Source organism: Gavia stellata, chromosome 12, assembly GCF_030936135.1.
Source record: "Gavia stellata isolate bGavSte3 chromosome 12, bGavSte3.hap2, whole genome shotgun sequence".
NCBI classification, from domain to species: domain Eukaryota; kingdom Metazoa; phylum Chordata; class Aves; order Gaviiformes; family Gaviidae; genus Gavia; species Gavia stellata.
The window spans coordinates 15266538-15291337 of record NC_082605.1 but is presented as its reverse complement, the minus strand read 5'-3'; the positions used below and the strand labels follow the sequence as shown (position 1 = coordinate 15291337).

General features: G+C 35.8%; 1 protein-coding gene across 2 annotated transcripts in view; it reads left to right on the top strand.

Annotated features, from left to right (window-relative positions):
- Positions 1-24800, top strand: part of CFAP20DC (CFAP20 domain containing) — a 77787-nt gene that overhangs the window by 48711 nt on the left and 4276 nt on the right. Inside the window, exons 13-16 of one of the 2 annotated variants that reach the window (XM_059823355.1) lie at positions 1565-1715; positions 3121-3122; positions 7851-7912; positions 23130-23221. In XM_059823355.1, coding sequence (XP_059679338.1) covers positions 1565-1715; positions 3121-3122; positions 7851-7912; positions 23130-23221 — 307 coding nt within the window. Of the gene's footprint in view, positions 1-1564; positions 1769-3120; positions 3123-7850; positions 7913-23129; positions 23222-24800 lie in introns of both variants that reach the window. The other variant, XM_009811084.2, reaches the window with a different exon arrangement.

The window sequence follows — 24800 nt, the reverse complement described above, 5'->3', positions numbered from 1 at the left end:
GCATTATTTCCTTAAAATAAGAAAATCAATGTCCAATGTATAGCATCTTTTGTGGGCTGTATATGTCATACCTCTGTGAAGCTGAATAACTGAACCTATATAATATTTTATTAATGACTTGCATTTATTCATTAATGTTTTTAAAAGCAAATGTCGTGTTTGTGTGATATCATAGCCTGAAGGTATTGAACGTTGCTGTACTATTTCTCTCATAAAGCTGCAGTTCAAGTTTTCCTTTGTCTCAGGTGTGACCGTTTCATTATTATAATCTACACAGAAGACTTAGATATGTGTCTTTTATACATAGGAAGAAAACAGGGGAGGTTCTAGTAATAATTCCTGTGTGTCTTTTTCAGTGTGTCTTCTGGTGGTAAGGTGACTTTTGTACCCCTGGAAGACACACTGAAACAATACACACTGGATTTCATAGCAGGAAAAGCTAGCAATGTTTGTCTCATTAGTACTGCTGACTTGCTTGTGTTCTTGAGGTCTTCAGCTACCCTGTACGACCCCACAGCAAAACAGACTGTGAGATTGCCTCTTCTGCCAGGAACATGATAAATTCCTGGTCTAAAAGCCCCGTTCTCTTCACTAGAATCAAAGCACTGTCCCTCTTTGGGATACTGTTACGTAGTGTCTTGCAGCCCACTGGCCATATTCCAATGATCTAAATCCTCTGAAGTCCTGGTCACTAGCTGGATTCAGTTTTCAAGCAGAAATGCTTTGTAATTCCATTCAGAACCAAAACTAGAGACCTCAAGTATTAGACCAGTTCCTTTGTGAAACGGCAATCTATGTGGACCCTTTAAAAAAGGCAAAGTTTTTCTTAAAGGAGTTCTTTAAACAAAGATGATGTCACAGCAGGTTGGGTGAACTTAATCTTATCATGAGGTTTTGTGTGAGGCATAAATACAAACTGCAAAACAGTTAATACATGTACTTAGCTTTTGGCCTGTGGATCAAGTTTGGTACAACAATTAGAGTTACATTAATGATTCAACCAATGAGTACAAAGAAAAATGAAAATACAGTGATGTTTATTTTAAAACGTATATGCTAGCAAGTTACCAAAATAACTTCTAAAATTCAGTGCTGACATGTAGCTTTCCAGAGAAATTTTATGCTGTGCTTGACAAATAGCTAAATGTTATGTTGATGGTGTTTATGATACTATGATAACTGTGTGACTGGTTTTATTTCAAGATTTGCATTTAATGCTTAAGCAATTTTAGCTGCTGGATTTTTGAACTTCTGAAAGTCTGCTTTTATCTTCTGTTTTTAATTGCAGTTGAACAACAACTTCACCAAACCCCCTGGATCCAAACTGCAGTCCATAACAGTGTTTGTGGTGTTCTTCCTTCCTGTAATTATGTATAAATATGCTTGATCTTCATAGCTGAACAGAAATCTGTTAACTAATCTTTTCTAGTAAAGATTTTGTTTCTCTTTTAGTATTGTAGCTTCTTGAAGATGCCCCAACAGATTCTTCAAGGTATCTGTTTCATTCATATATTGTGTTCCATGATCCTGTCTATATTGTTGACTTTTCCATTTTATTTCACAGGACTATGACTGGAAAGATTACCAGTCAAATAGACTGAGTTCACCTGAACTACAGATGCTGGCTAGCATGAAGAGACAACAAAATGAAGAATTAAGGGATACTGGGATCTCACATGGGCTGAGCGCATCACAGATAGACAACTGCAATGTTAGCATAGGTACAAGCAGTGATGATACAGCGACCTGGAACTCTTGTTTCCCACCGGTAAGTCTAAACCCACAGTATTTTCTCTGTATAGTTTCTATCAATTCTGATACTCAGGCGTCTTGAATATTAAAATTTCGAGTAGCTTTGAAATTTAAGGTGTCGTTACCAAACATTTTTTAGAACTTACCGAGTAAAATATGCAACCAAAACACATGCACTTCCAGCAGGTTCTGTAGTACCACCATGGACAAAGAGCAAATCTATTATATATATTCTTTCCTAGAATCCTGAATAATCATGTAGGCTGTACAGCTTGTCACAACAGTGGCTGACAACTTGCAGGTGTGTAATATAGTACTTAAAAATAGTTCCAAAATGAATGAAACCCAGATATACCAGTCAGCAACTGCATTACAGTGTGAGTAATGGAAAATAATTGCTTCTTACAATGATAAAGTCTCATTACTGAAAAGCTAACTGTTTAAAGGACTGAAGCAGAAGAACAGTGGCAAAAAGCTGCAGTAGTTCTGAGCACTTAATAAGTGATCCTTCTGTATTTTACACCTTGTATCCTTATTTGTCTTGGTACAAAGTGGTACAAAATCACACACAGCTGCACTATGTGACAGAGTACTGTTATAAGAAGCAGAGGAGTATTTGTTACACTCCACCAAAGAGTATTGAATGTAGGAAATCACAGAATAACATTTCAGCAAGGTACTTGCAGGAGCTGCTGTAAAACAAGATAACCTCATACTCCATGTGTATCTCAGCAACATAGTTCTTATTTTATTATAGGTGAAACAATAATAAAACGACGGATGTGTCTTAAGTAAAGCACACAACACAACTCTCAGAGTTAGAATCCAATGTTAGAAGCGAAAACATTGCTTTGTTGCCCCAATATAAACTATTGTAGAGTTAATGCTCAAAAATTTTAGGTGTAAATTACCTCCAGGGACCTATAGGGCCCGAACAGAGGCCTGTAGTAGCAGTCTTCCATAGTGAATGATCAACACAGAATTTTGTGGTACACTGGTAAATTAAAGTTTCAAATGAAAGAGTTGTATCGATAAGTGAGTAATTCTACAAATAAGAACTTGGTTTACAGAGTAATATTTTGCAGGATATCAGAGAAACATTAGTTGGTTTTAACTATTTGAGATACATCAACATTACACATTTAGTTGATTTCATCATATTTCCAATGCATTTTCTCAGTACTCACTAAATAGGTTCAAACATGGTGTAAATCTGCAAGAGTGGACAAATGGAATTCATAAAAAGAATAGCAGTCTCATTAATTTTTGAGTAGTTTAATTATAAGGAAATTGATAAGAATATTTAGACACATCAGGTTTGGTTAATACAAATTACATTACTAAAACAAAGTGAACTTTTAAAGTAAGATGTACTGCTTCAGTATTCAGTGAAGCACAATGTGATTGCAAAGACCGTTCTTTGATCTTACTGCCTTGATCAGCTTCTGTAGCTTCAGACTAATAGCATCAGTCTAAAAAAGTGTTTAGATATAATAGGTTAGTCATTTAAATTGTAATTTAATATAACTGTAGTTTTTCATAATAGTCCTTTGTGGCCATCTTTCTCTACATAAATCAAGTGTAAAAGGCAACATATTTGTCTTTGAGGGAGAAGTTTTTCAAATTTCGTTAAGTTGACAGAAGTGTTGTTGTGTCTTACACATACAGCCTTGTCAGGTTTCTCCTCTGCATTTTTCAAGGTGGACATTGAGGTTTTAAGATTTAATGGCAAGAACCTCGTTTCCAGGAAGAGATAATTTAGAAAGTAAACCTAATCTTTCTCAGATAAGGACTAACCACTTTAGTCCCTCACTACAACAAAGACTGCTGAAATTCAGCTTCTGTGGTCTTCCCTACTTGTATACCTTTATGCAAAGAGACTGTCTGTACCAGTACAATGTCACTTAGTCCACGGTATCTGTTGATTCTGTTTTCCTTTCTGAGATAGCTGCCACGGCACCAGCTATTCACAGATGTGGTACACGTTTTTGGAGTATGGACTTGTGTGTTTAACACTGCTTGATGTAATTCTGTTCCAGTATTTAGAAAAATGCAGAGTAGTCATGGGAGGGTGAGAATTCATTTTCTAGACCTTTAGTATCTAAGGAGGTTATAAACAGCATTTGTTAGGGAAGGTGATTATTTAATCATCCCAAGTTGTTTAACACAGAAGCTTTTAAAAGAGTAATTGGGGGCATTTTTGGTATGCTGGTGTTAAATTTTAGTATATTATGATATACTTACAACATTCAGAAGACTTTGAGAGTAGCGGTGCTGTGCCAGTATTCAAACGGGTGGCTGAAATTAAAACATTAATGTAGATCAGTTAATCTGATATCATTGTCAAAACAGTGAAAAATCTGGTGTGGGATTTAGTTAACAGAGATTTAAAGGGTGGTAATATGGTTATTGATAGTCAAGATTGTTTTATAGAAAATATGACCTGTTCAAAAAAAAAATCTAATTTTCTTGATAAAGTTACAATTGATAAGGGAACTGCTTAGATGTAACATGTTGAGACCATTGTAAATATTTGTTTAAAAATGAGCAGCATACAATATTGATAAAGCACACCTTGAATGAATTTAGCACTGGTCAACTGACAAATATCAAAAGCAGTCAGCAGGGAATTATCTGTGAGTAGAGTATATTCACTCATTCTAGATCTGATATTGTTCAGTGTTTTTTATTGGTGATCTACAATTTAATAGCCTGTGATATACATATGGTCATGAGTTGATCTAATTCTTCCCTCTGGCTTTCAAATCTATAAATCTGTCAGACAATTTCATATAGCTGTTTTCAGTGAATCCTCACACATAGCATTTGCATGTGCAGTAAATGTGCTACTGTATGCATAGGTAGTCTACACAACTGAGAGATCAAAATGCAACCTATTTGGAGTGATTAGAACATGTCTGAAGATTGTTCCTCCTGGGTTTCAGTCTTCTGCCATGCATGATCTTGGTGTAGGACCTAAAATGATTAAAGTCGTCATTTCTTCAGCTTCCAGTTTTTACCAATAAGCGTTCCTTATACATATATGTATTCCTTATACATAAAATAAAAAATATGTGTAGAATAAAAGCAAATTTGTTTCTGTCACTGATCTTTAGTACCACTATCACTTGCATTGAGTCAAGAGAATTTGCAAATGACCAATCCTTCCAAGATCAGATGTACAAACTGCAGAAAAGTTTTTATATATCTGTAGTATATAGAAAAGAAATAGAAATAATCCTCATATTGTAGTTTCAGAAATTAAGGACAGCTTGAAATTCTTGTCATGATTTAAACTTTCATGCTTACATGTGTTTCCAGGTTGTATCTTTCTGATTATTTAAATCAATAGTATCTATTGCTTTCTCTTATGTTCTTCAAAGATAAGTAAGGAGTATTTTTATTCCAAATTTTCATTCATTTTACACATTTTTGTCCCTTAGTGGAATCTATGGCAACAGCACCACCAGAAGGCAGCTTTTTGTGTATCTTTCATCTTGAAATACCTATGATGTTTTGCAAGGCAGGGCAGGATATAATCATGTTAGATAGTGAACTTATGTATCAAAGTAATATTTTCTATATAAACCACATTTTTAGTGAGTTTATTTTTCCTATCACTTGGCGTTGTTAGTCTGATTCCCAGATTCATTGAAAATTCTCATGTTACTGACACTAATGAAACTCAGAAACCCTTCTGAATGTAAAGGCACATAGATCAATCATATGGCTAAGTTGCAGTTAGAACAGATGTCCTTAAACAACTATAAAACAGATATACTAAAACTGTATTTTATAACCTATGATAGTTTACCAAGAACTGAATATATGCTGTCAGGAGGAATTGTTGAAATGTAACTTGTTCAGCAGCTGCTGTAAACTGTGACAGCCAAAAAGGAATAAAATAGCTTTGAATATTACACATTACCCAGCACAGCTATCAGTTATAAATATGAAAAACTTCTATTTTAAAATGGATTTACTTCAAAGGAGAATTGTAAACCCTTACAAAATGTGTGTGGGGCACAGTTCCAAATCAATAATATGTGTATGTGGAACTAAATATTTTAAAAGACTTTATTTGACTGTCTCTTACCTGAATGTTTTCTTAAATCTTAAGGTCTATGAAATACCATGTTAGCTTTGCAACAATATGAAAGACATCGTTCTATGTATTGCAGAGTATAATGTGAAGTTTATACCACACATATACACGTTATCGAAGGAAAAGTTGCAAAGCTTACAAAATATTTCTGCTTAAGTGCCTTGCTTTGTTCCAGAGATCCAGTAAGACCTTCCTGCCCTGTCAGGGAATTGGCCCATTTTTGATAGCTGTTTCCACACTTCAGACACCACTTCAGCTATAACACAAATATTCTGGAGCAAGATCATATATAAGGGAATTCGGGATATCTTCTTGCATATGGTCCCTGATTCTCAGTCAGAAATGCAAAAGAGAAGGAAGATTCTCTGAGACTGCTCATTGATATATCCTAGGAGCTTGTAGTGGTATAATGCTCCATTAGCAGACTCCAACATATGCTCACCACTAAGACCTTTCGAGTAAGGAGTACTCACAGCGAATAAAGATTATTTGTTCCCCAAGCACTTCCTAAATATAAATTCAGTTATATCAGCCTTGATGTGCAAAATGTCTGAAAGGGTACTTCCAGGTTCATACCTACTTTGTGGAAGGTCTTCTGGACTCCTTTGTAATGATTCAGAAAAGAAAGCCACTTAACACAAAAATGGTCTGGCAGAACTGAAGTCTGACAGACAAGAAGAGTGATATTTAAACACAGAATTATTCCAACAGAGAGCACAGTTTGACAACCCCTGGAGGGGTCTGTTCACATCAAGTCAAATTGCAAAACTGAGGCAGACTATTCTTTACTATGAAATGAGACTAAAATTATTTAGACAGATATTCTGGTTCATAGACTGACTAATTCACTTTCTGTCTCATCCTCAGTATTCCACTAGCCATCATTGAGGAACTGCAATATCTACCACCAGGCAGTGACTCATACTTGGCAGTAATTAGGATGTCATTCATCCTGAACATGTATTTTACAACATCCCTCCCTACTTCCTGAAACCATGAGAACATACTCATTTTTATATTAATTTCTGTAAAAAAGCAATTGCTTTCATAATGCTTAGTATTTATTTTTAGCATTTCATGTACTAAATTCTACAAGTATTGTTAACATATGCTTGTATTTTCACTTCTTTTGCATTTGCCTCAGTGATTTTTTTAGAACTGCTTTTGAGGTGTGTGATAATGGCAAGGAGGGTCTCTTCTGGAATCACTACATATATACTGAGAGAAAATGTATTTCTAAATTTTAAAATTCTTGACTTTTTATACCAGTTTATGAATATTGATCTTTCTCGTAAGTAACTGTTTTTAATGCCATAAACCAAATGTAGTTTAAAACCTCTGGTGCACATTCTTACAATCAGTAGGTAAGATTTGAAGACTGTGGAAAATGATCATATTTTGTATGAATATTCATAGTCTACCATTCACTGTTCACAAACAGCTTAATCCAGGTTTCAAATTGTCAGTGTCATAGAGAAGCATATGTGCTTCAGCAAACTTCATTTGGGACTGCTAAGATTGCTGTTAATGGTGCTTTTGAGGAGAGATGAACCATGTCTGCCAGCCCTATGAGCTCAGTGTTGTCTAGTCTTAACAATGGTTGGTTCTGCACAGATCCAACTAAGAATCCCTGCACCATGCTTCCTGTACACGTACAGTCCAGACTTTTCTATCAGACAAGAATTTGCCACCCTTCCCTCTCTGTTTCCTGACTCTGCCTGTTCCTGACAGGCAGTAAAGAAATGACCATGTGGTTGGCTCCTTAATTCGTATGTATTTCCACCCAGACAAGAATCATCTGTTAAGTTGTATTTTTCACAGTTAGGATCTGAATATCCCTTTTAAATTTCACAGATAAGAAAAAAGACTGTAAAATTCTAATATCAGAAGCTGCAAATGTGTATGCTCATAAAAGATCTCTTACATACTTCTAAACATTCTGAAAGAATATTTGCAAAGTTATTTTCTCACTATTATTTTTTGTTTTCCATAGCCCATCAGTCAGGAGCATCACTATCAGAAAGAAATGAGCCCACTTTCTCATTCCAACCCACGGTAAGATTCCATTTATAGCCTAGGCAGTAAGGATTCAGTTAGTGTGTTCTGAATATTAAATGTGACATTCTTTGATTTAATCTTAAATCTCTTTTCAATTGCAACCTCCTCTCAGAGGGCTTTACTATTGCCTGCAGTATGTCTGCGTTGTCCTAGAATGCAGGACTGAATTCTGCATGTTTTGGATGTACCACTGTGTATGTAAAGTACCTGACATAGGCCTTGCTCCTACACCTGCCTTGATCTGTGATTCAGCAAATCTTCCTCCTCTAACATACATACACCAGTTTCTTTCTCCCTCTCTGCTTTGAAGGCTTAGAACTAGAATTCTGTGTGTGATTGTAGGTGTCAGGGAATCCGTTTCTTACAAAAGATTTTAATGTTACTTATTTAGGCAGGACTTTTCAATAGATAGCCCAGTCAGGAGCGGATGTTACAATGCTGTGGGATAGTTGAAAGGGATCCTGCCTACAACATATTTTGGCTGTCAAGTTTTTAGCTTGATCTGTTTTGTTTGGAATCAGCAACAAAATCCCTGTGACTTTAATATAAGGTGAGATGGGGATTTGAAGACAAGGGGATAGGGGGGCTAGGGAGAAATAATCAAATTGAGACAATCAAAATTGTCCAGTTTGTCCATAATTGTATTGTCCATATTGCAGTATTGTCCATAATTATCCAGTTTCAGAACTGCCTTGTACCTGTGAAACCCCAACATCACTTTGTCAATTTTTTAACAGCCTGAACAAGAAGCATACTTATTTTAAAAAGTAGTCCTGTTTCATTTTCACTTGGTGTGATTTATGTGGATCCAGTTTAACTGGACAATATATGTGTTTTGGGAGGAATAGGAGGAGAGGACATTTCAGATACAATTTCTTTATCTTTATTCAACAGTCTGAAATGTTTTATGATTGTGCACTGCCAGTCAGTTGTGCAGGATAATATGCATTTATTCTCACACAGATGTTTTCAGTCACTTGTCTCACTTGTCATCCACATTTTTATTATCATCTTGTTAGATTTTATGAAGTGAACAATATGAAACTTGCTGTGCAAGTTCACCCAGATGCATCAGTTCCTGCAACATGCAACCATATGTTTCCTAGTGCACACAATATATTACTGGAGTTAAAGTATAATCCTGGATTCCTGTTCCCTTTCACATGTAAATCAAAGTGCTTATGTTGGTCTAGAAAGCCTCTCTGCCTTGGGTGCTGGTTATCAAAGGAACTGTCTCTGTCCTTATGAATTGTTACAAAGGCTGAAGTAGACGGAGACACTTGACTGTCGTCCACAGAGTAAGATAGCAGGTACCTTGTGACTGACACTTTGTCAAGGACTCTTTATTCCAGAATCAATTTCATAATTCTGAAGGCATTAGAATTGCCTATATTTTAGTGCAAGCTACATCATTGTTTGTCGTCTTTTTACCCATACATTGATTGAGTCAGGTTTTATTAAGTTATTTTTATGTATGTGCTAAAGCAATTTGGTACTCAGTACATTTTATATACTGAAAAACAGAATAAACACCATTATCTGTAAAAATAAAGTGTTTCATCATATCAAGTTAATATGATCAACAATGAAAACTTGTATTTCCATATAATACAATTTACAACAAAATAGTATAAATTACGAGTTAGTTCTTATGCTATTTTAATCCAGTACACACAGTAGACTTAAATTTCTCTAGAAATCATTTTCGAGAAATGCAGGCAAAGTATTCCTAAAATACCTGACTTGCAAGTGCCTCATAAATTCAGTAGCCCTTGTGAACTGCCAGAAAAGCATTATTGGGCTGTAAATACAGAAGATGACAAAATTATGAGGTCAGTTTGCATCATGATATAAAAACTGGAAATGATGTGACTTGAATACCATTATTCACATCATTGCCTTTCATTTATGATGGAAAACTCTGTAATGTTTTTCACAGAGGGTGTGCACCTAAATGAGAGGGAGATAAAATTAATGGTAATTCTATAACTTAGTTCCTAAACTGTTTTTAAAGCCAATTTTAACAAGTAATGTGTGAGCAACTGGAAAATGTTTAAATCTTTGTAAGCGTACTGCAGCTATGTAGAGGAACACACAGAATATTTGAAACATTGATATATCCTATGTAGATGGGTGGGTATAAATGCCATCGTGTGAAGACAGTTACATGATGCACTTACTGAAACAACCAATAGTTTGTTGTAAAGAATGATAAAGAATTTGACAGGTCTCAGGTAACTTTAAAAAGTGTAGTAGTGATATTTTCTGGGAAATGAAAAGAGAGCAATGTGGAAGCTATTGTCCAGTAAATGTAGCTTCTGTCCATAATAAGATAAAAGAACAAGCCAGGAAAGAAAGCACCTGTGAAGATAATGGAAATGCAGTCAATAAAAAGACCCAGCTAGACTAATTTTCCTTTGGTTCCACTGGGTAAAGGTCATAAGTCTGCCAAGAATATTGCTACTGCAATACAAATCACCCCCACATCATGCTGCTTTGCAAGGCGTAGAACCAGTTAATGAAAGGAGACAGGCTGACTGCAGAGGCTACAGAGCCAGATGAGCAAGATGATGTGCAGTGTTTCAGGCCTTAGCTACGCACTTTCCCCTGACTGATGTGCTGTATGGTCCTAGCTGAACTTCAGAATTGCTCTCTTCTCTCCAAATAGGAAGCTGTAACTATCTATGTTACTTCTTCCTCCAGTGCAGGAGCTGGAAGTTGCTACGTACCCTGCATCTACTTAGTAAGCATTTGTCCTCCAAAATATTTATGTGTCATAGAAGGTTTGGAAATTTCATTAAAGGAAATGCTGAAAGAAAGTAAATATTCTAGAGGAATTTCAGCCATACTGAACTGCAAAATGTGGAGCTGCTCTCTGAAAAAGATCACTTAAGCCTAATTTTATGAATAGATTTTCTGAACTTCTACAGATGCTCTCCAGAAAATTTATTTCTGATAAAACCTGATTTTTCCATCTTGGAGACAGGGGTTTTTTGTAAGTTGAAACCTATCTTTATAAACATTGCCTCACCAGATCCTCTGTTAGCATCCTACTCAACTCTTCCCAAGCTACCAAATAAAATTTGTTCCTCTGAAGTTCAAACTGCTGTTCCCCAGAAACCACACTAAAGTAGGACACAAGTATTTCAGCGTTTCATTGGGTATCCTTTCACAAGAAGTATATTTTACTTAAGCAATTTCATACAAAATGTACATAGCTGAATTTCCAGTTAGGTTTTACCCAGACATTTAACTCTACATGTTAAAAAAAAATGTATCCCCATTGTGAATTGTGAGCACAGAGATTTGATGATAGTAAATGCCTGATTTGGACTACAGCTGAGAATCTAAGATCAGCACAGGCATCATTTTATGAGAAAGTCTATTGATCAGTGGTCTCAAACCAAAGAATGAGTGATCAAGCTGTTACATTCACAAATGAAAATCATCGTTAAAGTGAAGTTTAATTTGTTGTCCCTATTAGTGGCTGGCGGGTTTCATATGGTAACAGCTCTAAAATCAACACCCTCCTCAAACTACTCCATATATGTGGGGCTGACAGCTTTTCCAAGGGTGGTTGGAACCTGCAGAAGTTAGTATATCAGTCAATGAAAATGATCTTTTGAAGTATTGTCTGTGCCTCTGCTGTGGGCTTGGTCAGGGTTACCCACACAAAATTACCAGGAGTAAATAGAACTGTACTCCCTTGTTAGCTCCACCTCTATCTCCTCTGTGCTGCTGGAAGCTCACGCTTGCTAGGCTGGTGTGTGAAAGTGTGTGTGCATCAATATATAGTGTACCCTACCCATTCAGCACTCTGTGTTGGAATTCGCCCCACCTGATGGATGATCATGACCCAGTATGGGGACTGGAGGGGAGTCTTAAGCCTCCTTGCTCATACTGAGTCCATCTGTAGCTGATGATGCAGATTGTCAGCCCCGAAATTCCGGCAAGAATCTGAAGAAGCAATGAGATGTCATTTTATCAGGCTCACATCTACCCTTTCCAGCGTCTTGTTCTTCTCCATGACCCTCTGACCTGCATCCATGGAGATTATCTCCATAGGTTTTGCTATGAAAAGTGAGTGTTACAGTTGCTCTGAAGCAGTAGGATTCAGGACCATCCTCAAGCCAGTCAGGTAGCTAACTTGTAAAATAAGCTAGATTTGTCTGCTCTGTACATGCAAGTCAGTTGCTTCTTCAATGGGATTTTTTGTGTGTAAATTTGATTCTGTCAGTAGTTTTGTTGTGAATAAAAAAGAAACCTCTTAAAACTAAGGAGCATACGAGGTAGTTAAAATTTTAAGGAAAACCAATGATATTTTGAAGTGTTTACTAAAATTGCTAAATGGAAATATGATGCAGTTCAGGCCAGCATTTTGTCTAGATTTATTTTTTATCTATAAAAAGTGTCACCACTGTACTGTGGTTTAAATCCTTTGTAGCTTTGCCACTTGTGGAAGTGATATAAAGTTCCTTGTATCTATAATTGGCTGATAAGGGCCTCCAATCTTTGACAAATGATTAATAGTCACTGACCTCACTTCACATTGGCTTGGTAGGGGCTGACTAAAGCAAGCTGTCTTGTCGTTGTAACCTACATGTGTTACATTAGACTGATCAGGATATCATCATTCTTCTCTCCTCTACAATAAAAAAAGAAACCACCAAAAAAACTAATAACATTTTCTTCCCTTTTTTGGTAAAGGTATCTCTCCAATTATGATAAATGTTATAGATTTGAGATTTATCATTACAAAAGAAACGTTTCACTGACTTGCAGATTAACATGTTTGAGGAGGACAATAACTATAAACTTTTCGGAAGTTGTAGGTTTCACCTTAAGATAAAAAAGCAGAACCCATATCCTTAATTACTACTTTATCAAACGATGTGATTTTCTTATTTTTGTAATGATACGCACCCATAGTAGTTCAGATAAATAATCATGAAATGGATAAGCGTGTTCATTTAAATAAATACATGTTGACTTCTTTTCAAACTTTATTATTAGTAAAATTCTGGTAAATTAAATATAATGAACACCTCTTTCTATGCATAACTCTGACCTCTCTATTGATTTTAGGAAATAAATTATTTCTTTCACTTTCTTTAAAAGTTTCTGCTACAGAAGTCTTTTTTTATAGCCTTTTGTTGCCCTAACTGTTGCCATTATCATGGCACCTGAAATTTGCGTAATACATCAATGATTCCAGCACAAAATCACATCCACTGCAAACTCTCAAGTATTAAAAGTATGTTCAGCTTTGAGATTACCATTCAAGTACTCTCATCCATCCCAGATGAAAACTAAACATTCCAATAGCTGATGCATGTGTTGTTATACCATTGAGAGATTCAGTAAGATTAAACTCACCTACAAAATGGTGCAGTAAAAGAAAGATTGTAGTTATAACATTCATTCGCACTACACCAGAACTTCTCCAACATGCATACTGTGAAATTCAGACACAAAAGGTCTTTGTCTCCCGTATTTCCAAGGAAAGGCTTAAATAGCAGAATAACTTAAAGTTAAGAAGCAAATTTAAAGATTGAATTTTGCAAACAAAGAAGCATATCTATTTTTATGATTCATTACAAGATCAAAGTCGTACAACTCCATTACTTCTGCAAAACAGACCATATTACATTATGAAGTATTATAAAATTACACAACAGTTGTCACAATAAGTGAACAAGAGCAATGTATCACAAAATGTACTTTGGTTTTTCATTGTATTTTTCAGTTACTTTACTCATCCACAAAATAGAGTAATTTGCAATAGGCCTCCCAGTCGTTAATCTGAATTAGCAAAGTTCTGCTGCATTTGTCAGGCTATAATATGCATGAAAAAGAACACGACAAACGAAGCAAATGGCACAGGAAACATCTAATTGAAAAGGTTAAATTTTTTAATCATGATGGTAAAAAGCTTAGCTGAAGAAAGGTTGTTGAGAACCAAGTGGCTAACACGTAAAAGCTTGTTAAAATAATCCAAAAATGGCTTTCCCTTGTATGGGAATTTGAGAACATGAAAGCGTGGCAGCATATACACTAAGGGTTTGAATATAAAACGTGGCAAATGCTTCCAAACATGCTGTTGCATCTATGTTAATATAAGGTAGTTTATCTCTTTTTTTGTAGCTTCAGGACTTACTGAGAATATTTTTTTTTTTGTTCCACCCTTTTTCAGAATATTCCTGGGCCGTTCAGAGTTGTCTGACCGTGTTTATACGTAGAGATGGAGAATAGGCAGTAAAAGATTTTACATGTCTCTAAGATCTCTTAGATTGAAAGGAAGAGATAGGGGTTATCTTGTAACAAGTCCATGATTCCCTGTTCACAGAGGGTTGCAATCTCTCCTTCAGTACTCAGTTGAACCGTTGCTATGGCCCTTTGCCAGCGTGTCTTCTTCCAGGGGCTCTCCAGTGTTTATGGATGACAAGACACTTCGGTCCAGCCACAAGCCAGCATCTAAGGTCTGACTCCAACTTCCAGCAGTTCTTAGAGCCTTGGGATTTCAGGGTAGTTCACAGGGCAGGCAAGCTTCCAAATAGGTTTGTACCAGTTGTATTGTTCCCTTTTCTGGAGAGAAAAAGCTTACTACCACTAACCAGCCCCCCATCTATGGAAATATATATTTATTCCTCCATCTTCCTTCTGAACTGGAAGCTTATTTAGATACAGACAAATCAGGCTCCTTGACTGACGTCCCATATGCATACAACATTTTCTTACAGAAAATGGGTTTCCAAGGGCACAAATGCCCACACCTCCCTTCCCTGCTATTCCAGTATCATTTGTGCAAAAGTGTTGGTTTTGATGCCTTTATGTTATTTTACATTTGTTGTTGACAAAACTTGATGTTTTTGGAGAATTAAACTGAGGTAGCATACTTCTCACTTTGTGGTAATGATTAAGTTTCTAGCTTCATGCTGTACCATTCATTGCGTTAATATACTAAAAGGTCAGAGTTTTCTTGCATACTTCTTTTTTTTTTACTTTTCTGAAAAAGAAAGGTAGTTTTCACAGACTGGGAACATTCAACAGCATCACCTTTAACAAGTTTGATAATATCAAAGTTAGTGTCCTGTTGAGTCATGTCTCTCCATTGATTTTTAAAAGCCCTCTCGCTCCATGTTGTCCATTAAAAGTTAAATGGGATGCAGTCTACATCCAGGATGTACAGAACAGTAAGATGCTGTTGGTGGCTGGCTGTGGAGAAAAGGAATTATTTTAATTGCAACAAGACTTGTTAGGTACTAGATTCAGGTGTTTTTCCTGGTGGAATATTAAAATACAATTTTTTAAATGAATGGTTTATTTAATTAATAAAAATATGTAGAAAGGAAGCACACCCTACCTATGGACATTTCATTAAATGTGGAAATCCATTTGATTCACTGATCGATGACTATCTGATGTAGTAGTTAGAATTTACTTGCTTAAGATCAGATTAAAATGAAGGAATTTTAACACACCTTTGCAATTTCATTGCTTCCAATTTATACCGCTGATCTTCTGATAAACGAATCAAAACTAGCAAAGAAGAAAGGGCTAGTATTTTACTTAAATTAGATGATAAAACAGTGGTTTTCTCTACTAGTGTCATTTATATTTCTAGTGAATATCGAGACTATAATCTAGCCAGCTAGCTAACATGATGATGAACTAGAGATTTAGTCTTTAAGTAAATTCCAATGTTACTGTCATCTAACAGAAGCTATAATATAAGTTTCATGTAGTTAACTTTAAAACATTGACCAAATAGCACAATATATTAATTACTAAGCTGTTAAACCTCCAAATTCAGGTCATTCATATTTTTAGACTGATGTAGATGACTGTGTGTGTTTTTAATAACCTGCACAAATGTATAATTTAAACTTGGATAGTGAAAGAAAAACGGGATAGCATTAACAGGTCAAACTTTCTGCTAATACCAGTCAGCATGATGATAATGTACACACTTGTAATATCACCTTACACTATCTAAATATCTTGTTCAGTAAGTAGAATTCACATCTCCTTTGTTATCCTTCAATCTAATCTAGCACCCATAAGCCAGTTCATTTACAGTTTTAAGACTTCACGAGCAGATTCAAGTCTTCCATGCACAGTTGCACTTCAACTTTTTATGATCTCTTTTTTAGTTACTAATTCATTGAAAACTAAGTAATTTAGTTTTTAAGGAGGTCTCTCTGCCTCCATTCGAAGTATGGTATTTGGCAGGCTGAACTTGCTGAAGTGGTTTGGAGGGGGAAAAAAAGCATTCTGTAAATATGCTTGTGATTTTCTAAATCTTAGTGCTAGCAAAAAAAGAAAGTTCCAGTAAGGCATATGGTAAATGAAGATGTTATGTATTAGGGATGGAATGAATCTGTCACTTTGACGGATTGTAAGGCAAAAAACAGATTAACAGATTACTCATAGTCAGAATGCAGCTCACTGTGAAAAATGTGCAGGAAATGATAAGTGTTGGTTTGTGCTGATTTAATGATATTTTGAAACTACAATAACACTCCAGGAGAATAATACAATGTAGCTCATGGCTTGCATTTTTTTAATCATCATTGTATTGCCAGATTGCCCTTAAATACTTAAGATATTTCTTGTTAAAATAGAGCTTTCAATTCATGCAAAGTCATATGGACATGTAAATTTACGTTATTTTTCAAATTTTTATTAAAATGTGCATTCAAAAATCCTTTATTTGTATGTATAAGTATACTCTATAGTCTTTTGGTAGTATATCATCATCTTCTGTATAATCACTCAGTTTTCCAATATGAAGATACTGGTTTTCCCACCTGGAGCTGAGTAGCACTGAACAGATATTGATGTATAAATTAATATTGAATGTTTCTTGGTTTATGGCATATTTATGTAAGAACTTCAAGAATGTTCAAAAATTGGAATTGTTTGAAGCATTTTAGATACAATAATGGACAATTTAAGGTTAAGATGACTTCACAATTATTACAGACATGTATTGTGGCAGGATCTGAAATCTGATTTCAACATTTTTTTTAATATGGTTGCATTTTGTACTTAACACAAACCCATCTTATTGTTAGTAGCCTTCATAAGTCCTTGTTTCACTACTGAAACTATTATTGAAGGATTTATTTCTATGGAAATGCTTCTATTAAAAAAAAAAACTCCCATTACGCATACATCATTAATATATTACAAAACAGAACCCAGACAGGTCTCTATAGGTAATCTGATTTAAGTTAATGAAGTTACACATACGCATGAAGTTCAGCAGATGTGTAAAGAATTGAAAATTCTGCTAATCTAGAGGAGCCTAATAAGTAATATACGCCCAAAAAAAGATGTAGCAGGGAATAGGTGAAGGGTGTTACAAAGCTAGGTGACTTTTTTTTGATTTATCTGAGAACTGAGTTAGTCTCTAACAACCTTTCTTAAATAGATATAATTAAAAATCCAAACAAGTGAGAAAAATAAGTCTTCATCTTAGCTGAATTGAATATTTTGGCAATACTGAACCATACTTTTGATATGAGCTGGCACTTTGCGTTTAGCGGATCATGGTAAGGTATTACTTATTCACTTTGAGCATTTGCAGCAGAATTTGCTTCATGTGGTATTAAATATTACAACAGAAGTATGTGCTGAGATTTTAGCTGATAGTTGCACAAGATGTCAAGAATTAGTCCTTTTTTCCTTAAAATATTTTTATACTCTTGATTCATACATTGGCATTCTCTGGCCCTCCACAGAGTTAGTCAAATCATACACGGTATAAAATAATTCAGCAAATGTGCTCCTCTTATTATTACTCAGGTGCAAGCCAGTCCTTCTCTAGTATTCATAAAGATTTACTAAGCAGTTCATGCAGTTAAATATAATCTTTTGTGTTCTTTATTGATTGTCCTCTTCAGATGCTGTCAATTTGATGTGTTCTTAATGATACAAAACTGATGTTGTTTTTTCATTCCCTGATTTGATATAATGTAGCCCTTGCCTTATGTTTTTTAAGTATACTGGCAGGCTGACCAAATAATTTGAATATTCCTTTTAATTCCTGTGTAGATTGTTGGACAAAACCATACTAAAACTTCAAAGCATTTTAATTTTGTTAATAATGTGGATTAAATGATCCCATTGATTTAATAACATAAATTAAATCTGATCCAAAAGAAATGTGATAAAGTATGCTATTGCAATTCACAACACTGTTAAAAATCTTTATACTAAGTGATTTGCCATTTTCTCAGTCCAGCCAGTACGATAGACTAAAAAGCAAAAATATCTGTAAAAATACAAAATATCAAAGGTGTCCAGTAAGATTTAAATCAAAACCCTCTGTTTGTTTGGATTTCTGTTGATGGTAATAATTTTGATACATTGTCATTGATAAGTGCTACTTAATAAAGTAACACTAATTTTCTCAACAGATTTACTGATGGATGCCATTTTCTGCAAATTTAACATAATGTCATAAAACTGAAAATTAAATTCATAAATCCAAAAGATTCTTTTGCTTTTCATAACAGTTCAGCTGTCATGTGATATTTCAATATATGGCAATTATTTTCTGAAAGTACTTTTTAAGAAAAGACCATAATATAACAAGATCATATAACATTTTTTATTATATTTTGGTATGAAGAATAGCTTTCAGAATAATGAAGAATTTCAGTGCAAGCATTAAAGGTGCACAATGCTTTGAATGTGCATGAAAGCTATTCTGAGCCTTCATACAATGCAACTCACAATGTCAAAAGACAGTATTTAGCATTCCACATTGTTATCAGGAAAGCTCTACGTAGTTTACTGCATGTTGATTGTATTAATTACAGCTGGAGGCATTGATAGCATAAGTAGAGTGCCTTTAATTAGTCAGAATGTATGATTACCTTTTCTGTTTTAAGGAGATAAACTAGCTTCTTAAAGAAGTTCCCAAAAAAAATATTCATTGTTCAGTCAGAATAAAAACACAATAAATGGGAACACAGGCCACAGTCTGCATTTCTCAGAATATTGCCGGTTGTCTCCATGCTGGGCTCTACTTTTAGGCAAGGTCTACAAATTTTTCAGGATGCTTATTTTTTTAATTAACTCATACATTCTCTCACACACACACATGCTTTAGTTGCTTCCTAAAAGCAACTGCAGATTTCATTGTGGAAAAGCCTGTCTTGACTGCTAGACTACAGCATCTATCAGAATTACCACTGTAATCCCACTTTTCAGAGGTTTAGCAATCAACTGCCAATATTTACTCTGTGCTGCAATTTGGCCAAGATTTCAGCACTCATGAGATTTTTTTAAATTTTTTTTCAAGATTTTAGGAAAAGTTGATTTAGACATTGCTAAGGAACATGCAGACGTAATAAACCAGTTTTTATATATATTGTGTAAAATGTTTCAACCTTAAAAGTAATACAATGAATCCCTAATATTGTAGTATTTTGATTACTTGTCTTGCTGGGAGGGGTTTGAATAGCAAAACTATTAGTTTTTCTTGAACGTGCAGAGAAAAAAACATGAACTGAATCTAGATTGTCTTAATGGGAAATACTAAACTTGCCAACACATCTCTGTTGCTTCTATCGTAAATAAGCACTCTTCTGCCTCCCTTTAGAACCATCGAAATCCCTAGATCTTATACTTGCACCTACTGGAGAAAATAACAATTCACCTACTAAACCAGATGCATCAAAATAAATACAAAGATGAAACTGAACAACTCCTTTACACGAGAATTGACTCCAAAAAATGAAGGACAAATCAAAGACAAAATAATCCAGCTACTCACAAATCATCTCATCTCTGATTTCTCAGACATGATCTTTCAGGAAGACCTTCCAGAGATGAGACTTCAAACTAAAATTAATAAATTTCCTGAGTAATAAGAACTATTAATTTAGCAGAAATACTGGTTTAATGACACATGATTATATCCCTCTCTCAGTGTTCTCTAAATGAATTGTCTCTTTTCCATTGGAGGTAATTGACTTATTATCTTTCTTTCCTTCTTACTAACATCCTCTCTGCTTTCCAGGTACCAACTATTTTCTTTAGAAATTCTCTGATACATGTTTTATATGAAAAACACCTATCTTTAAACTCTTCTGTTTTGTGCCAGACCTGTAGAACTCCATATATACTGTAAAGCTTCTTTACTTTTCTAATTACATTTGTTGGTCTGACTGACATAATTCTCTTTAGAAGCAAGCACCGTCTTTCCTCTGTCCTTGCACCACTTTTGCTTCAACAGTCTTCCTAGCAGAAATATTCTAGTTCTTCTCTGGATCTCAAACATCACTGTCTTTTAAAAAAGCTGTAGTGAATTTGGAAGAAAGGGTAACTTGGGAAGCAGAGATGTAGATTAGCACTAATAGTTCTTCCTTACCTTCTCTAAAATTGCCGCAGTTTCTCCAAGAGGTTGCCTTTGCTGACATGTTTCAGTGCAATTGTAGAGAATCGGGTAAGTACTTCATGCTCTCTGACTGCATCCTATGAGCATAGTCAGATTCTAGTGTTAGGCTTATGTTGGCTGATTCTGAGGCAGCACAAACCACACATGCAAGTGGCAGAAATGGAAAATACATTCTACCATGCCACTGGATATCATAGCATGCATTTAACTGCTATTCCTAAAAACTTTTGAAGCGTTGGTGTGAACAAAGAGTCTTTGGCTTTATTCAGGGAATGCAAATATGGCAAGCAAAGACAGAGAGAGCAAATAATGTGGTGTTTAAGCAAGCGTATTGCTGTATGGATTAGTTATACCAGTTCTCACTGGTATTAGCCGAACAGCAGAAGAGGAGAAGGATTGGTTGTGAAGTTGGCCATATATGTGAAAATAATATGATGGTGTAAAAAAATTTTGAAGTGTATTTTTTACATATTGAAATGATGGAAAATCCAATATCTCTTCCTTTAAATCTGCTATACTACTTGCTGGATTTCTACACCAGCAGTTCTGTTTCCTGAGGCAGAAAATTAGTTTTTTCCATTTTGACTGCAAACAGATAGGTGGTTGTCCCCTGATTCACCCCAGATTGTGCGTACATGCCAACAGGAGATGACGTGGAATCAATAACAAGTCTAGAAGTAGCAGAAAAACTAACAAAAAAAAAAAAGGCGATTGGCATATTTTAGCAATTATAACACATGACTGAGCCTTGCCAGATTTCTCTGTCAGAAGCAAATCTTATACAAGATCATCAAGGCTTTTCAGAAAGTAGAAGTATATTACCTGTTTACTTGGTGTTGGACAACTGATTTGAGACAATTACAGTCTGGCAATGTAAAGAAATCTGTCAAACTTTGGAAAATTTCATCCCTTCTAGAGGAAGCCATGGGTGTTGAAGTTACTGCTACAGCTCTGATTAATCTTCCTGGCCTCTAGCACAAGTTTGCATGCATAATGTTTTTGTGCCAGCTGTTGGAACAGCCATGGCCAGACATAGGTTGAATCAACCCCAAACCAAGTTTAATTTACTCGGTAGAGCTGCACTTTTCCCACCAGCATGAAGCAAACATCAGGGAATTTAAAGACTCCTTTTCCCCTCCATTCCTCTTGCCTTTCAGTGAAATAGGTTGGTCAAAAAGGATGGATCTGGTTCTATCAAAATGAGATGATTTACTGAGGTCCCTTGAATTCTGTGTTCAAGTGTTAACTTGCGATTATTTAGTCTAGTTCATGGTTATATGGAAGCTTTAATGTATTACAACTCTTTATTGTTGAAGAGGAATGATGGGAACTTAAGGAAGCATCAGCTATGCACAGTGTACAGAGATTAGTTTCATATATGAAAAGAATTACAAGACGTGGTTACCTGCATAAGGAATGTCTGAAGTTTGTGACTTAGATGTGTCCTTCCAGGCCTATCTTTCTCTGATTGATAGTATAATATGAGTGATCTCTCATTCGTGTGTTTCCTACCCACTTTTTCAGTGAACAAGTCTGCAGTTCAGTTTGCAATAAAAAGCAATAACAATAAAAATGACTCTTCTGTTTTCCTTTCTTAGAGCTGTAACAATCAAAGACAGTGTATCATAAAGTGGCATGTGTGAAATGAACGCTGAACTTTGTATGAATGTATGATAACGTGAAAATCATCTTTAAAAGTTATCACAAAGTAGTGTCCAGCCCATTAAATTAAATAGGTGAAGAAGGTCCGTACTTCCTCCTCTATGATAAAGAACCCATCAAAACTTTTCTTTCTTTTAAAAAAGGACCAAAATAGATACGTGACAGCTGTGATGAGATAGTCCTCTGTATAGTCTTGCCAGTACCTAAAATCATGTTATGCTCAATAAAAATTTTTTTAACATACAACATTTTATAGCAATAAAAATTGTTACAAACAATCGTAACATATTTACCTAACAAAGTTTTTTTCAGTATCAACAATTCTAGCAACAATAAGATCCTGACTCAATCCAATGTTTCCTTCGTAAAAACACTAGAAAAATGTTAGTATGTTATTCTTAGCTCTGATCACTAATTCCTTCCCTTTATTGAAAAATTTTAAAGGTACATTAAACTGGATGGATTAAATTATTTAATACATATTGGCTGTCCCACAGTTCATGAGCACTGAGTTGGTATCACACTGTTGGTGGCATCCATCTCATGTCTAAGCTCAGCTCTAACTCACCAACCATCCAAACTGTGAAAGATATAGCACTTGCTATGTCACCCTATTACAGGGGACTCCGAGCAGTGCCAAGTCAGTGGTAAGCAAACATATCTCTTGTGTTTGTGTTTAAGCCTTTTTCCTTAGAGAGGGTAAGGATTTTTAATCAAATTGACCCCCACAGTCTCTCATCAAACACAGGTTGTTCATCCCAAGTCTTTCTTCCTCAGAAAAAGACCCTCATGAGTCCCGTAGGCTTTCAAAGTATAGCTCTGTGGATTATGGATCACACCTCAGGTACTGAGAGAGCAATACCAGCTGAAGTCTGCAAAGCAAACCTGACTTAAAACACAGATTTTTAGTGTGAACAGAACAGGTGAAAAGGCAAAGGAAGGAAGGAAGCCTTAACATTTAAGAATTACATTAACTGTAAAGTTTATTTTCATAATAATAAAATCCAGCTTGATTTTGTTTCATCATACTCGACAACCTGCAATTTCCTTTGAATTTTTTTTTTAATAATCAAAATAATTAGAACAAATAGGAACACAAACTGTGCTTTTGTGAATGATATTTTGATTTGTATTTTTCAGGGACTGGTTGAACATGTTCAGTCCCCCCATCATTCCTGGAAGCCAACAACTGGAAGAGCACACTAAATCTTCAACAAATCAGAGTATTCCAGGTAGTAATTTATTAAGACAATGAAAAGGACCTTGGGTAGAAAGACATTTCTAAATGATGTTTCTGTAGTGCTGGTGCTGCCTTTTCATAGTTTTCTATACTGCTACAATTTGGTTCCACGTTCTCTTATTTATTATTTTCAGCTCAAGCTAGCAGAGTTTTCCATGCAGTATTATTTGCCTCTGATTGATAGAAGAATCACAGAATCACAGAATCACTAAGGTTGGAAAAGACCTGTAAGATCATCAAGTCCAACCATAAAAAAAACAAAAAAAAAACCCCACACACAAAAAACCAAAACCACCCACAAACCACAAAACACACTACAAACCACACCAAAACAACCCACCCACACCACACAGCACCATGCCCATCAAGCCACATCCCACAACACCACATCCACACGCTCCTTGAATACCTCCAGGGAGGGTGACTCTACCACCTCCCTGGGCAGCCTATTCCAGTGTTTCACCACTCTCTCAGTGAAGAACTTTTTCCTAATGTCTAGCCTGAACCTCCCCTGTCGCAACTTGAGGCCATTTCCTCTAGTCCTGTCACTAGTCACTTGGGAGAAGAGACCAACACCCACCTCTCTGCAACCCCCTTTCAGGTAGTTGTAGAGAGCGATAAGGTCTCCCCTCAGCCTCCTCTTCTCCAGGCTAAACAACCCCAGCTCCCTCAGCCGCTCCTCATAAGACTTGTGTTCCAGACCCCTCACCAGCTTCGTCGCCCTTCTCTGGACACACTCCAGCACCTCAATGTCCTTCTTGTAGTGAGGGGCCCAAAACTGAACACAGTATTCGAGGTGCGGCCTCACCAGAGCCGAGTACAGAGGCATGATCACCTCCCTGCTCCTGCTGGCCACACCATTTCTGATGCAAGCCAGGATGCCGTTGGCCTTCTTGGCCACCTGGGCACACTGCTGGCTCATATTCAGCCGGGTGTCGATCAACACCCCCAGGTCCTGCATAACTTATGTAGTTGCAGTTTCCTAATGTTCTGGCTCGATACAGATTAACTGATAAAAAAATGCATCTTATTTGTTTAAAATGAGGAATTTATGCTAGTGCGGATGGCAAACCTATGAAAGAACGCAAAGACTAAGCATTCTTATTCAGAAGCACAATTACACTTACGTAAATGATAATTCTCTTATGAAGAAAAATTTCGGATTTATCCTTAAGTGAAATCTCAGTGTGATTCGCCAAGTAAAGACTGTTGTCACCACCTAAAGTGTTACAGGTTTTTGTTGTGAATGGTGTTTGCTAAGAGAATGACAAACAACTTAGCTGAAACTGGAAAGTCAACAACAATAGAGTAAAACAAATATGTTGTTTTCTTCAAATGCCCTTTTTTCTTATCAGTTGTGTTAAGGCACAGGGTAGATATCTACATTTTTCTTCAAGTCTGGGGAATTCAATGTGAAATCTCATAAATCTGACCTGTGTATTTTGGCTGCCCAAGGGATGAATATGTCTCAGTGATTTACTGTCTCAAATAGATTATGCCCCTCAAATTGGGAATGTTTTCATAGATGTATATTTGTAATTGTTTATGACAGCAAAATAGAATTTTGCTGT